We start from the raw sequence: 13,368 nt of genomic DNA, 5'->3' as shown, positions 1-13,368 counted from the left end.
TCCGTATCTGCTTATTAAACGGATGAATGACCGCATTATTTCAGCACTCACATATATTCATGCACTTAACACATACATGAAAATCTGTGCACAAAATACAAAGAACTTTAATCCCTCGGGTGTGAGCAGCGTCACTCTCCGTCCTGACGAGGAGCCAGTAGGCTTTAGGAGAGGAAGCCGATGTACTTCAGCGTGCCAGGCAGCAGGCTGTGAGTAAAATCAGCTAAACAATTCTGTGGCACTCAACTATTAGCTAAACTTATGAAATAAAGAGTAAGTGAAAACAGTCACATTGCTAGGGGATTTTAATAGGAGAAAGGAATTTGTTTGAAAACTTTCCCCATGAGGGTGAACAGCAAAAAGAAGTAGCCTAATTATAATCTACGCATTATTCTCACCGAGGCACCTCTTCCTCTTCTTTTTTCTGTTTAATCGAGAAAGCTCAAGTACTTCCTCCTTCAAGAATCTGACAAAGAGGAGTTACCTGTACACGAGGTAAGTAAGATCTGTACGATGTGTGCCATAGTGACCAGATGGAAAATGTGAAGGTCTCCAGTGCCAAGGCCGATCCCAGAAAAATCCTGACACTGCAACGCGGGGAAAGCGAGCACCAAGCCCACCTAGATACCAGATGCCGATGGTCAGACAGGTCACCTTTCCTTCCATGGCTGAAGACATTTCCAGTTTCTTAACATGATCCCCTTCAGAGCTCAGCCCCCTGCACCCGCAACCCGCCCCCCCCCCCCCCCCCCCCCCGGCAGAAATCGTTGTTCTTAAAGGGTACACATCTTAGAAATTCCACTGGGACTGGCGAAATGAAATGACATACAGACTAATAGGCTCTTCACAAGCACCATCATTTCACAGGCCCAGTGATTCCCTAATACCGACCTTATTAGTAGTAATAAAGGTAACACTTGAAATCTTTCTAGGGAGTAAGTAGTGGAAAAAAACACGGATTTGAGATATACAAAAATCTAGATATGAATCCCAGCTCTTTTTATGAGCTTTTTAGATAACACCTTGAGCCTCAGTTTCCCTGCAGGTAAACTAGAGATAACATATATATGTTTTTAATACCACAGCAGTAAGGATATAAGGGCTGAGAATGGATGTGAAAACGGTCAGGTACAGTAGATGCTAGTTCTCTTGTTAGCCTCCTGCTGCCCAGACGAGTGGTGCTAGTGGTGGTGGTCTTCACAGGAGCAATGGAAACAGTAACAATGGCTAACAATTACTAGGGACACCTTGTTCTAGGCTCTTCACATTGCTCCTTCCATTGAGTTCGGACACAATCATATGAGATAGGTACTAACCAACTTAAAGGTTCAGAATCTGATGCCCCAAAAGGTTAAGGGGACAGCACGTGGGGTTGCTATGTGTGGGGGTGCACTCAGTGTCCCATGTAAGGGGACCCAGTTGAGGTGGGGCTGAAAGTGAGCCACCCACTGCTTGGCTAGTGGTGTGCCTCGGTACTAGACTGCACCTGCTCAGAAGAAATAGCTCTCCTTAAATCACAAAAAAGGGCTGTCTGTTGCTAAGTAACGTGACCACAGGATTCATCTGCCCCAAAACACTGTATGGGTCAGCAGCAGCCTGACCTTACATTACTAGTGTTACTTCTATTTCTTTATAGGTTAAAAACATAACGAGGTCAAATTACTGACCTCAGTTACAAAGCAAAATAAGAGAGGTCAAGCCTCTCAACTACATTCCTTAACATTTTCTTTTGGAAAAGAATTATACTCAGAAGTAGTAAGAATGACAGATGACAACTTCTCCTGTCTGCCTTTACACTACTCACCAAATCTAAGATATAATTATATAGTAAGATAAAGAACTTCAAACACAAGTCACAAGATACTCACCAACAAATGAAACATGTCGATATCTAATATGCATGGAAGGTCTCCATGGCTGTCATCTGGCACCAATGCTAAATGGTTAAAGAAAAATACATTAGCACACCTCATATGCCAACATAAGCATTACATTATTTTTAAAATGCATATACCCTAGTTTATATTCATCTCTTTATAAGATATATATGAACTTATAAGCTGGAACTTGTACATAAGGCAAACAGTATTACCAAAATATTTTTCATAATGGAGAAAGTTGCACCACCAAAAATGAAATCACAGATGAGAAATTACTGTAACATATATGGTACACATGTTAATACTCACATGCAAAAAGTTTACAAAAGTGTCTCTGAACCACTGAAAGTGATGCCACTGTCCAATGTGCTGCAGCAAACCTTGTTAGTGACCTAAGACAGTCATCCTGAAATAAAGAGACAGATGCAATTAACAAAGAAGCCAGCATATGAAGTACGTTTGATCCCTTGAACAATGTGGGGATTGGGGGAGTTGAACCACGTTCCCCCCATAGTTGAAACCTGCATATAACTTGTCACTGTCCCAAAACTTAACAACTAATAGCCTACTGTTGACTAGAAGCCTTACTGATAACATAAACAGTTGATTAACACATTTCTGTATGTGTTATATACACATTTTGTATGTGTTTATACGTATATATATATATATATACTGTATATGTATGTGTATACGTACGTATGTATGTTAAAAAACCATATATAAGTGAACCTGTTCAGTTCAAACCCATGTTGTCAAGGGTCAACTATAATTCTCTCCTTTCAGGAATCCTAGTTCAAAGCACAGCTAGTCAAAGCAAAGCTGGATTCACATGAGATCTCTCTAGGATCGTTCTAGCTGGTATGGCACAGAATCCGTGACATCTGTAATGACCTGTCTCTAACATGGAATGAATGGAATGGGGAATATCTAATTGTATGCAGAATAAACCAAAGCTACCTCCTTACAACCAAGCTGCTGGTTCTCTATGGAAAAGGATACATGCATCAAAACAAATAGTAAACAACAAAGACTCTCAAGAATGTGATGCAGTATTTCTCTATATTTATTCTAAAGAGATGCTGGAAAATGTGGGAAATCCTCTAAATACTGGGAAGACTATGGGCAAGAAGATGGATGTAACAAATCAAGGTGTCTGCAACCATCAAAAACTGTTAGGGGGACTAGGCAGCAGCAATGAGAAAATTCTTGATGTGAAGTGCAGAATACAGCTGGAACAAAATTAATCAAGTTTAGACACACTAATGAAAAAGACAAGTGGTGTGTTGATAGTTTTTTTCCTGCTTCATTCTCTATTTTCTAATTTTTTTGTAATGCTGTTTGGTTCAACAGGTATTGAGGACCTGTTATGCATTAGTCTTGGTTTTGAGGATCTTAAAATGAAAACTCACCCCACTCCTCCTGCACTCAAGGAGCTACAGCCCTGGCTGGAGGGGGAGGAATGTGTGTGTGTGGGGGACTAGAGAGGAAGGGGAAGGAAAGGGGGAAGAGACAACTGAAGGAGGCAGTACCACAGAAGAGGGATATCCCACTCACAGAGCATGGCTCTGAGGTTTCCCAGGGAAGCCAAAGCTTGAAGAGCCATCATAAAGAGGAGGAGTCTGCTGAGGGCACTGTAGCAGAGGTGAAGACTCTCCAGAGTCTCTCCAGAGACTCTAATTTAATTGACCCATGTAGAGCCTAGGCATTTTTTAATCTCCCCAGGTGGACTACATGAATAAATTGATATGATTTTGTTCTTAAGGGCAGTTTTATGATTTTAAACTTGAATAGCTGGCAGTGATACTAACTACACAGTAAAAATAAGCAAGCTTTGTATATTCCTTCCTCACCTTTCTCAGCATTAACTATACTGTTTTGACATTAATCTGTACTTATTTACATGTTGCTCATAAAAGGCAGTCAAATGTGGTAGAGGGTGTGTTCTGTTTTATATTTCTAATTACAGCATTAAAAATTCAAGAACTAGAATGGTTTTTAGTTTTTTCCCACTTTTCATGTATTTAACTAAGATCTCTGGATGAAAAGAGCTCAACTCTGTTTAAAAGAAAATCATAAAGAATTCTTGTATCATTATAAAGAAATGGGTTTTAAGAGACTCTTAAAAACTGAGAACAAACTGAGGGTTGATGGGAGGTGGGAGGGAGGGGAGGGTGGGTGATGGGTATTGAGGAGGGTACCTTTTGGGATGAGCACTGGGTGTTGTATGGAAACCAATTTGACAATAAACTTCATATATTGAAAAAAAAATAAGATAAACGTACTAAAAAAAAAATTAAAAAATGGGTTTTACTATGAAAGAAGTGAACCTATCCTTAAACAACCAGTTCAAGTTCTTCAGATTACAGACAAGCAGAACCACTGAATTCCCACTCCCCCACTCCGTGCACTGAGTAAACCAAAAACTCACCAGTCTGCAAGGCAAAGGACCAAATAATGGTTTATCTTCATCACTTAAAATTCTTTCTGTGGATTAAAAATGGTTAAGATGATAAATCTGATGTTATGCATGTTTGAAAGCACGATATTGTCAGGTTGTGAAATCTTTAAGTCGTTTCACAAGAATTAACTCTGGATGAAAAAGTAAAAATGAAAACACAACCCCTCAACCAACAAGAAGCTATAACCACCACCAAAATGAGTTCTCTGTTGCTGTGCTTAATTTATAAACTATCAGTCTAATGGTTTGTCAGTATACACTGCCTGCTTCGAAATCTTTATGCCGTTTCTTCATGCTGTTGCCACTTTAAACATCTCATTTAAATACAGGCTCTTACACATAATGCATCTTAGCGTACACTTGTGACTTACAGCAAGACACAACTATAAATCTCTTACCTATGCTTTGGATGGTGTATGCACAACTACCCCAACACATTATGGGTACACGGGGATCCTCCTCATTGGGATGAACCTTCAGTCCCACCTTGTAAGTAGCAGTTCCAAATGTTGTTAGCATTTCTTTTATGCTCTCAGAATAGGGGTTCCTGCAGTGAACATGTATATAATTAGCTCAAAATAATGTGCTCACGTTAATTAAATGGTTTAGTTTCTTTTTATTTTTTTTTAATGTTTATTTATTTTTGAGAGACACACAGAGAGAGAGAGAGAGATAGCGTGCTAGCAGGGGGAGGGGCAGAGAGAGAGGGAGACACAGAATCTGAAGTAGGCTCCAGGCTCTGAGCTATCAGCATGTTAAAAGCATGACACAGGGCTCGAACCCACGAACCATGAGATCATGACCTGAGACAGATGCTTAACTGACTGAGCCACCCAGACACCCCTCAAATGGTTTAGTTTCTTAACAGCCATTTGCTATGTTGGAATTGAACCACTTAAACTATTTAGAAATAGTGTGTGCAAAGCAGGAATTAAAGACATGCAAACTATCCCTGTGTGAGAGGAGTTATACTTTATTGTGGTTGGCAGGGGTGAGGCCCAGGGCTGAAAACAAGGTATTTGGTGAAAGTCTACATACTGAATCTTAAAAAAGGACCCTTGACCTCTTTCTCCATCATAAGCACATTGGCAATGCATACCCACTGCCATAGATTTTAGTTTCTCCAGTGAAGAATCCTCAGGGGGAAGCCGTTTTACACATTGGCATTTGGGGATCCCACACAAAAGACTGGTGGGGGCCTGATCATTTCACTGTGAAGTTTACAGGTCAGCAAATTTCAACCTGCCCACCAGGTATCCAATGAGCTTTTCAGTGACTTATTCTTGAATAGTCACCCGAGGACCAGTAAACATTTAAGGAAAGAATCAAAGACCAAAGAGATAAACCAAAACAAACCGGTAGAAAAAAAAGAATGCACAGATAACAAAGACAGTATAGAAACCAGCAAACTTGCAAGATAAATTTCTTAGAGGATCAGTCCAAGAGGGTCAACAGAGAGCTAACAGCAGGACTATCTCAAAGAACAGAAAAATCAAAAGGAGAAAATTGTCTAAGAAATATAGAACAATTCTCGTAACTGAAGGATATGTATCTTCAGAGTCTACTGAAAATGAAGCAAAATGAGTGAAAAAAAGATTCATATACCAAGGAACATCACAGAGAAATTTTAGAGCACTGGGAATTAAAGGGAAGATCCCAACAGTTTCCAGAAGTCATAGTTACAAAGGAACAGGAATTAGAATAATGTTAATTTCTCGACAGATGGCTAGAATTTAGAAAACAATGCCTTCAAAATCTAGATGAAAAATTACTTCTAACCTACAATTCTATACCCTAGCCATAAACTAAGCATCTGGATAAGTAAGTGTATTTTCAGACATGAAAATTTAATACCCAGGCACTCTTTCTTAGGAATCTGCTGGAGAGTGCATCTATGCAAAACAAGGGAGTAAATTAAGAGGGGCATGGCCAGGGGAAGTCTCAGGGTGACAGCTGTGCCTTGTCCTGATCAGTGCAGGCAGACAGAGGCTCCGGGAGGGGGTGGGGGTAGGCTGGGGGGAGGAAGTTCTAGGATAGAAGATCATCTGATGCACCTGAGCAGTTACAAAAGCTACTGCTAGACATTTGACAGATCTATTACACTGTGGGTAGGGGGTAGGGGTGGGAAGTAATACACACATAGAAAACCAAGTACATGAAAAAAATAAGGTGATCATTAACCACCAGAAAGAGACAATTATATAAAAGAAAGGAAATAAAATAACAACACGTATCTTCTACCAGTAGAAATAATTATAATGTAAAACTGCCAACTGATTTAACTAAAAATCATGAAATAACTCTACTTGGACACCGGTGAAGAGCAGTAGACAGGGAAGAGGTAAGAGATGAATTCTAAATTGCCAGGCAACAGAAAGAAAACTGCTTAAAAATGATCAATCAAGAATCAGTCAACTACGCATTTTAACTAGATATATGGAAGTAAATGGTGGAAGAAACAAACAAATCATAGGACTGGCGATGGGGGTGAGGGTAGGGGAAGTAGGAGGCAAAGAAATAATGTTTTCTCTATTTAAGCTTTTTAGTACTGTTTTTTTTTCTTCAAGTTTACGTGTCTTTATTATATGTTTATTCAAAGCTAAACTAGTTGTCTTAAGTTTTATTTTTTAAAAATTTTTATATAATTTATTGTCAAATTGGTTTCCATACAACACCCAGCGCTCATCCCAACAGGTGCCCTCCTCAATGCCCATCACCCACTTTCCCCTTCCCCGCCCATCAACCCTCAGAGTTTGTTCTTAGTATTTAAGTCTCTTCTGGTTTGCCTCCCTCCCTCTCGGTAACTTCCCTGCCCCTTGCCCTTCCCCATGGTCTTCTGTTAAGTTTCTCAGGATCCACATATGAGTGAAAACATATGGTATCTGTCTTTCTCTGCCTGACTTATTTCACTTAGCATAACACTCTCCAGTTCCATCCATGTTGCTACAAATGGCCAGTTTTCATTCTTTCTCATTGCCAAGTAGTATTCCATTGTGTATATAAACGACATCTTCTTTACCCATTAGTCAGTTAGTGGACATTTAGGCTCTTTCCATAATTTGGCTACTGTTGAAAGTGCTGCTATAAACATTGGGGTACAAGTAGTGCCCCTATGCATCAACACTCCTGCAGTACTGTTTTTCTTGAGTTACTATGCCAGGGACAGCATCCAGGTGGCTTTACATGTATTATGTCACAACACTTATGAGATAGATATTAGTACTTGTACTTTACAGATGAGGAAACTAAGGTACACAGAAGTCAAGCAATTTGAAAAAAGTCACCCAGCTTGTAAGTAGTGCTGCTGGGAATTGAATCAAGCAGTCTAGCTCCAGAATTTACACTTTACTGGTTTCTATCAATAAACTCACAATAAATATCATGTAATGCTTAAACCTCAGATTTCAAGATCAATGTCCCATAATATTTTGCTCCCTAGCTTGACAAATCATATTCTAACCACTATATTTTTCACTTCAAGTGGAACAAATTTAAAAGAAATAAAATAATATACTCACTTAGGATGAAAATCAGGCCTAAACCCTTCAGGAAGCTGTAATTCATCTAGATTTTCTGAATTCTTTGAAGAAGCAGTATCTAGACAGAAATAAGCATTTTACATTATTATTTATCAGTCTATAGCATTTCTATAAATGTTACTCATAAGTTTTATTCTGAATATAGGTCAAAGAAATTTAAAAAATGACAGGAAAAATTTCCATTAATAAAGACTGGCACGAGATACATTCAGAGCATGAGAAATACTATTGTTGATTAACCAAGGCACCTTCTGTGATCAACTACACTTTTCCTAATATTATAGCCACCAGAACACAGCTAGGGAAGGTAAGGAGAGTATGTTGTTTTTGTTTCTATAAAAACCAATGGTATAAATTCTGCTCAGATGGCTTTCGCACAGGTCGTTAAGTGCAGTACATGTTTATGAAACTTGGGAGGTCTTTGGTAATGCCAACAATAAAGTGAGTCAGTCCACCAAGAACCACAGCTGGCTCTGCAATACTCAGTTATACTCCCCACCCCCAGAAGCTCTTCAATAAAATGGGGGAAGAAGTGAAAAGTATTTATGTTGAATGTCCGACTCTTGATGTAAGCTCAGGTCATGATCCCTGGGGTCATGGGATTGAGTCCTGCATCGGGATCTGCACTAAGCACGGAGCTTGCTTAAGATTCTCACACACACGCTCTCTCTCTCCCTCTGCCCCTCAATTCTGCTCATGTGCTCTCACTCTAAAAAAAAGGGGGGGGGGGATAAGTCAAATTTTAAGATGAGAAGTTTCACTTTTAAAATATTCTTAAATAGGGGTGCCTAGCTGGCTCAGCTGGTAGGCCATGAGACTCTTGATCTCAGGGTCATGAGTTCAAGCCCCATGTTGGGCATGGAGTCTACTTAAAATAAAATATTCTTTTTTTTTTTTTTTTTTGTAAGCTATCTCAATGTTTATTTTTGAGAGAGAGAGAGAAAGAGAGAGAGACAGAGCATGAGCGGGATAGGATCAGAGAGAGAGGGAGACACAGAATCCGAAGAAGGCTCTAGGCACAGAGCCCAACACGGGGCTCAAAGTCACAACCTGCGAGATCATGACCTGAGCTGAAGTCGGACGCTTAACCAACTGAGCCACCCAGGTTGCCCCAAAATGAAATATTCTTAAATAGTTTCTTCTGAAACTACATTTTCCAATAATCTCAGACTTTAGGGGAAAAATGAAAGCAAGTTATCAGAACTTACTAGGAGTACTTTCTTCTTTCCTAAGAACCTGTAATGCTTTTATTTGCTGAGATATTGTTCTAATCCACTGAGTCAGTTTTGGTTGGTCTGAAATATTTAACCTGCTAGAAAAGATTATACAGACTGTTTAGTATTCTGTTGTTGTTGCTTAGTTTATGACACAAAAAGATTCTTTAAATGATCATGGACCCAATAATTTAAACACACTTCAAATAAAAAAAAAAAAAAAGCTAGGGGGAAATTTGTTGCCTTAAAAAAATAAGAATAGTTACCTGTCAATGGAAATGAAAATGTATTATCTGTCACTATGATGCTAATAACACTATTTGTCAAAAATTTCTTTTTTCACAATACTGGAATTTGCTAATATTTCTTAAACAGCACAATTACAGTACCACCACTAGTATTTACTGAGTGTTTAACATATGAAACTTAACAAGCATTTTACAGTATTAGAATTAATCCTCACAATAATCTTATGAAACAGGTTACATTATTTTCCCTACTTTACAGATGAGGAAATTGAGGTTGAGAGCTATGAAACTTGACTAAGGCCACACAGAGGACAGATCTGGCATTCAAACCCAGGTATATCAGACTCCAAAAAAGCCTGTGTTCTTCATGACTACGTTGTAATTGACCTTCATGGGATGGGTAAAACACAACAAAGGTAATTTTTTTCTTTTTATGTGCATTAATCTAATAATGATTAATTTTTCAGTTCAAAGGCAGATTAGGTCACCATGATATTCTGTTATGATTAAAAAGTAGGAGCTTACACTCAAATCTAATAGCATTTTAAGAAGATTTTGTGGTACCATAAACTAAGACACCATAGTTTGAATTCCTAAAATTGAAAAGAACTTCATTTTGAATTGAATCCACATAGCACAGAAATTAACAGTTGATTCATATTCACAAAACTTGAATCAGTATTTGTGATGTAAGGTAGACAGCACAATTCTAAACTGGTAAATAAAAACCAGATTTGAATAGCAGACGGTATTGAATTCACATCTGAAATGACAATGCCCAACGCTTCTATTAACAAGAAGAACCTTAGAGATTATGAAATAACAAAAATGTTCCATTTTAATACATTAGTAGATTTGCATTTATCGGACCAACTCCTCAGGGTGTACTGTCAGCCAAAAGATTGTAAAAAATTATATTTAACTGTTAGAGTAGTCAATAAAGTCAATTTGAGCAGTTCCTCTATTGCCTATCAATTTCCTGGGCATTTCTTGCAAAGTATGAGGAAAATATTTAAAGTAGGCTCCTAGAAACAAAAGAGACAGTTTTCATAAACACACAGGAATTTTATACCTTCTATAATGTACATGGATGACCAAGAAACTACAAAATGTTGGCCCGTTTCTTTTTAAAAACCAAAATCTTATTTCATTGGTCTACCAGAAGAAATGACTAAATAAAAAAGTTTCTGGACAACATTATGCAATTACCTAGAGTGATTTTTCCCCCACCCTGGTTTAATTATCTCATTATCTTCAAAGGAAACTACTGCTTAAATACAAAGGTTTTACGAGCCCAAACTTACCTGTTAAAAATATTTCTCGGAGGAAGCAGCAGAGGAATAACAGTATTACTCAAACACTCACAAAGGGGACAGAGGAATTCTCCGTTTTCTACATCATAGCTTGTATGTAAGCGTAATCTCTGTTGCCTTCGCTGTTCTTTAGCTTGAACGGAATCAAAATACCTTTACAATTAGAGAACATGAGGTATCAAAAACAACGGTAATTCTTTTTAATGAGAGCCACAAGCTTCAACGTTTTAACTAATTTGTTTCCACAATACAAGAATTTACATCTCCAAATTTCTTGGTCCCTGTGCTGTCTTGTCACTTCCCCAGGGCTGGTGGCTACTTCTTAGAGGAAGTACATGATAATTCAATGAGCACAGTGCCAGAATAATCATACTGATTTGCTGGTTTTGCAGAAGCATAGAAAGTACCAAAGTAGAGCAAATTCAAGGTGATCCCATCTTAGTTTGGGGAGCCACGACAATCTCAGGAAGTAACAAGGCAAGTTACTAACACCTTTAGAATCAAGAGTGCACACCCTGGGAAGACACTACTCATCTAGGGTTTATGCCACCGTAAAAATCTTGTTCTTCATCCAGTTTGTTAGGTCACACAGATCCCCATATTAAAAGATATAGCTGATATACTATGAAGCTTCTAAGTCACTCCTTTAACACATATGACAAAGCAACTCAGTTTTGTTATCAGGCAGTGATACACAGTTTTTCCTTTACCATCTTTAGTTCTTTCTCCCTTTCTCTAGAATGAAATTTCCTTTATTTAAAAAGTTAATTTTGAGCCTTCGGATAAGCTTCTCTTGACTAATATTAAGAATATAAATTACCTTTGCCAACAATGGGCATGCATAATGTGCCCACAGCTACCAGTGTGTGTTCCGCAAGACAGATCAGGGTGCATGAATAATGGATCATATTTTTCTGCATTACAAAACAAACAAACAAAAAACAAAACAAAACAAAACAAACCAAGCATTTAATCTTCCTATAACAAATGTACAACTTTAAATTGTGAAATCCTTGATATGGGGTCGCATACTTGAAATGAATGCTAGTTTATTCCTTTGAGATACTAGTAATTTATGCAAGACCCTGGATTATTGAGAAAGCAAGACTCTAATTTTCATCATCCTGAGCAAATTAAACATCCCTGAATTGTTAACTGAAACTGGAGTTCTGTATTATGTACATCCAATCTTCTGAACATTCCACGCTTTCAGGGCACTGAGAGACTCCCATTGCCTCCAAAAGCCCTGAGCTGGTAAGAGGAATATTCTTCACTGGGCTGCCTTTAATACTTTAGGACACCTGGGTCACAGTAAAGGTGTTGTGGCAGCAATGAGGTGCCCCCTAGGGGAGAGTCTGCCTAAATACACTAATGCAAAGGAGAGTCACAAATGAGAGCCAAAGGGGGAGCAAAATGTCCAGGACAGCAGCCCAGATGGGAAAGAGAGTAATTCAGACAGAGCCTTCCATTCTGGTGCTAATTTTTTATATTCAAAGGAGATGAAAACATGAATATAAACATAAGATGGGTGCCTGGCTGCTTTTGGAATTTTTGGAATTCTCTATGTAAATTAGTAATCTTAGAAATTCTACAACATTCTACAAACAATTACTCAAGTTTCAGTTTGGCTTATATACCAGAACAGTGCAAATGTCACAGCATAAATACAATCTTTTCTGATATAAATTGTGAAAGCATTTGGAAAACCTGCTTATAGACAGCCCAAGTTTTTTCTTCACAAAATAACTAATTAAATAAAATTGATAATTTTATCTTTGGCCTAGAATGAAATTTATAAACCGCTTAGTTGAAATGATCATTTTTTAAGATGAAGCAGATCAGTCCTTCTCAACTAGGTGCTTGAGATCCAGACTGTGAAGACTTTCCTTATGGAGAAAAGGCTATCCTATAAGTGGGCTTTCAATTCTACAATGTAAAAGGCACTTGCTAAATAAGCGTTTTGCAAATTCCTAAGACACAGCTCCTACTCTCAAGAAGTTTACTGGAAGTCTTGAGGCATATGCACATAGAAACAAATCTAAGAGTATTGATATCAAAGTGTCTGTGATGGAAACAATAATGTGCAGCTTAGATGCCCCTGGAGGAATGAATGGCCTACTCGTTCCTCAGCAGTTGGAAGAGGGCACTTAATTGTTATTCCTCTTTAAGGGACAACTGCTTCACTCAAAGTCACGCCTCTTTCCAGAGGTGGCCCACAACCAGTCACTGATCAGTGTTGGGGTTTAAAGACCAGTCCCCCTCGCTCCAACTCAGGACACCTCCAAAGGGCCATCCAGCTCCAGAGTTCCCATAGGGTAGGAAGAGGCCTTTGGGGGACTGCATTGAAGCTCACCTTTTCCCTTTGCCCAAACCTGCTTCCCTCCTCTCCATCCAGAGATGTTGATTCCAAGGCTCTTCCAAGCAAATGCCTTGCACGGTAATCTCTACTTCAAGAATCTGCTTTCTGGGGAACGCTATCCGTGATATTATCACTACTTCACATCAGAATCTGGCTCAAGGACTGCTTCTCACATACGTAACTCACACAACCGTTCCCAAGAGGTTCCATTTTGGATCGATCCATGAGACAAAATTATTATTATTTCAGTGTGCCAACTAAGACTTTACAAGTGTGCTAAAGAATGGGAAAGACTGTTAAGTACCAAGTATGTTAATGTTCTATCACAAAGAAAAGCTTTTTTTTGAATCTCTG

At 38.6% G+C, this 13,368-nt stretch overlaps 1 protein-coding gene across 7 annotated transcripts in view; it reads right to left on the bottom strand.

The window, feature by feature from the left end:
- The window catches only part of UBR2 (ubiquitin protein ligase E3 component n-recognin 2), a 123,860-nt gene that overhangs the window by 15,140 nt on the left and 95,352 nt on the right, over positions 1-13,368 (bottom strand). For 5 of the 7 annotated variants that reach the window (XM_060614358.3, XM_060614357.3, XM_060614361.3 and 2 more), the window contains 9 exons: positions 11,476-11,569; positions 10,647-10,808; positions 9,089-9,192; positions 7,860-7,938; positions 4,740-4,888; positions 4,312-4,367; positions 2,190-2,286; positions 1,869-1,936; positions 485-620 (listed from right to left, as the gene is read on the bottom strand). In XM_060614358.3, coding sequence (XP_060470341.1) covers positions 485-620; positions 1,869-1,936; positions 2,190-2,286; positions 4,312-4,367; positions 4,740-4,888; positions 7,860-7,938; positions 9,089-9,192; positions 10,647-10,808; positions 11,476-11,569 — 945 coding nt within the window. Of the gene's footprint in view, positions 1-484; positions 621-1,868; positions 1,937-2,189; positions 2,287-4,311; positions 4,368-4,739; positions 4,889-7,859; positions 7,939-9,088; positions 9,193-10,646; positions 10,809-11,475; positions 11,570-13,368 lie in introns of those variants that run through there. The other 2 variants (XM_060614359.3, XM_060614365.3) reach the window with 2 other exon arrangements.

This window comes from Panthera onca, chromosome B2 (genome assembly GCF_046562875.1).
Source record: "Panthera onca isolate mPanOnc1 chromosome B2, mPanOnc1 haplotype 2, whole genome shotgun sequence".
In the NCBI taxonomy this organism is placed as follows: Eukaryota; Metazoa; Chordata; class Mammalia; order Carnivora; family Felidae; genus Panthera; species Panthera onca.
Note: the sequence above shows the minus strand (reverse complement) of the source record. Positions and strands in the feature narration are given on the sequence as shown.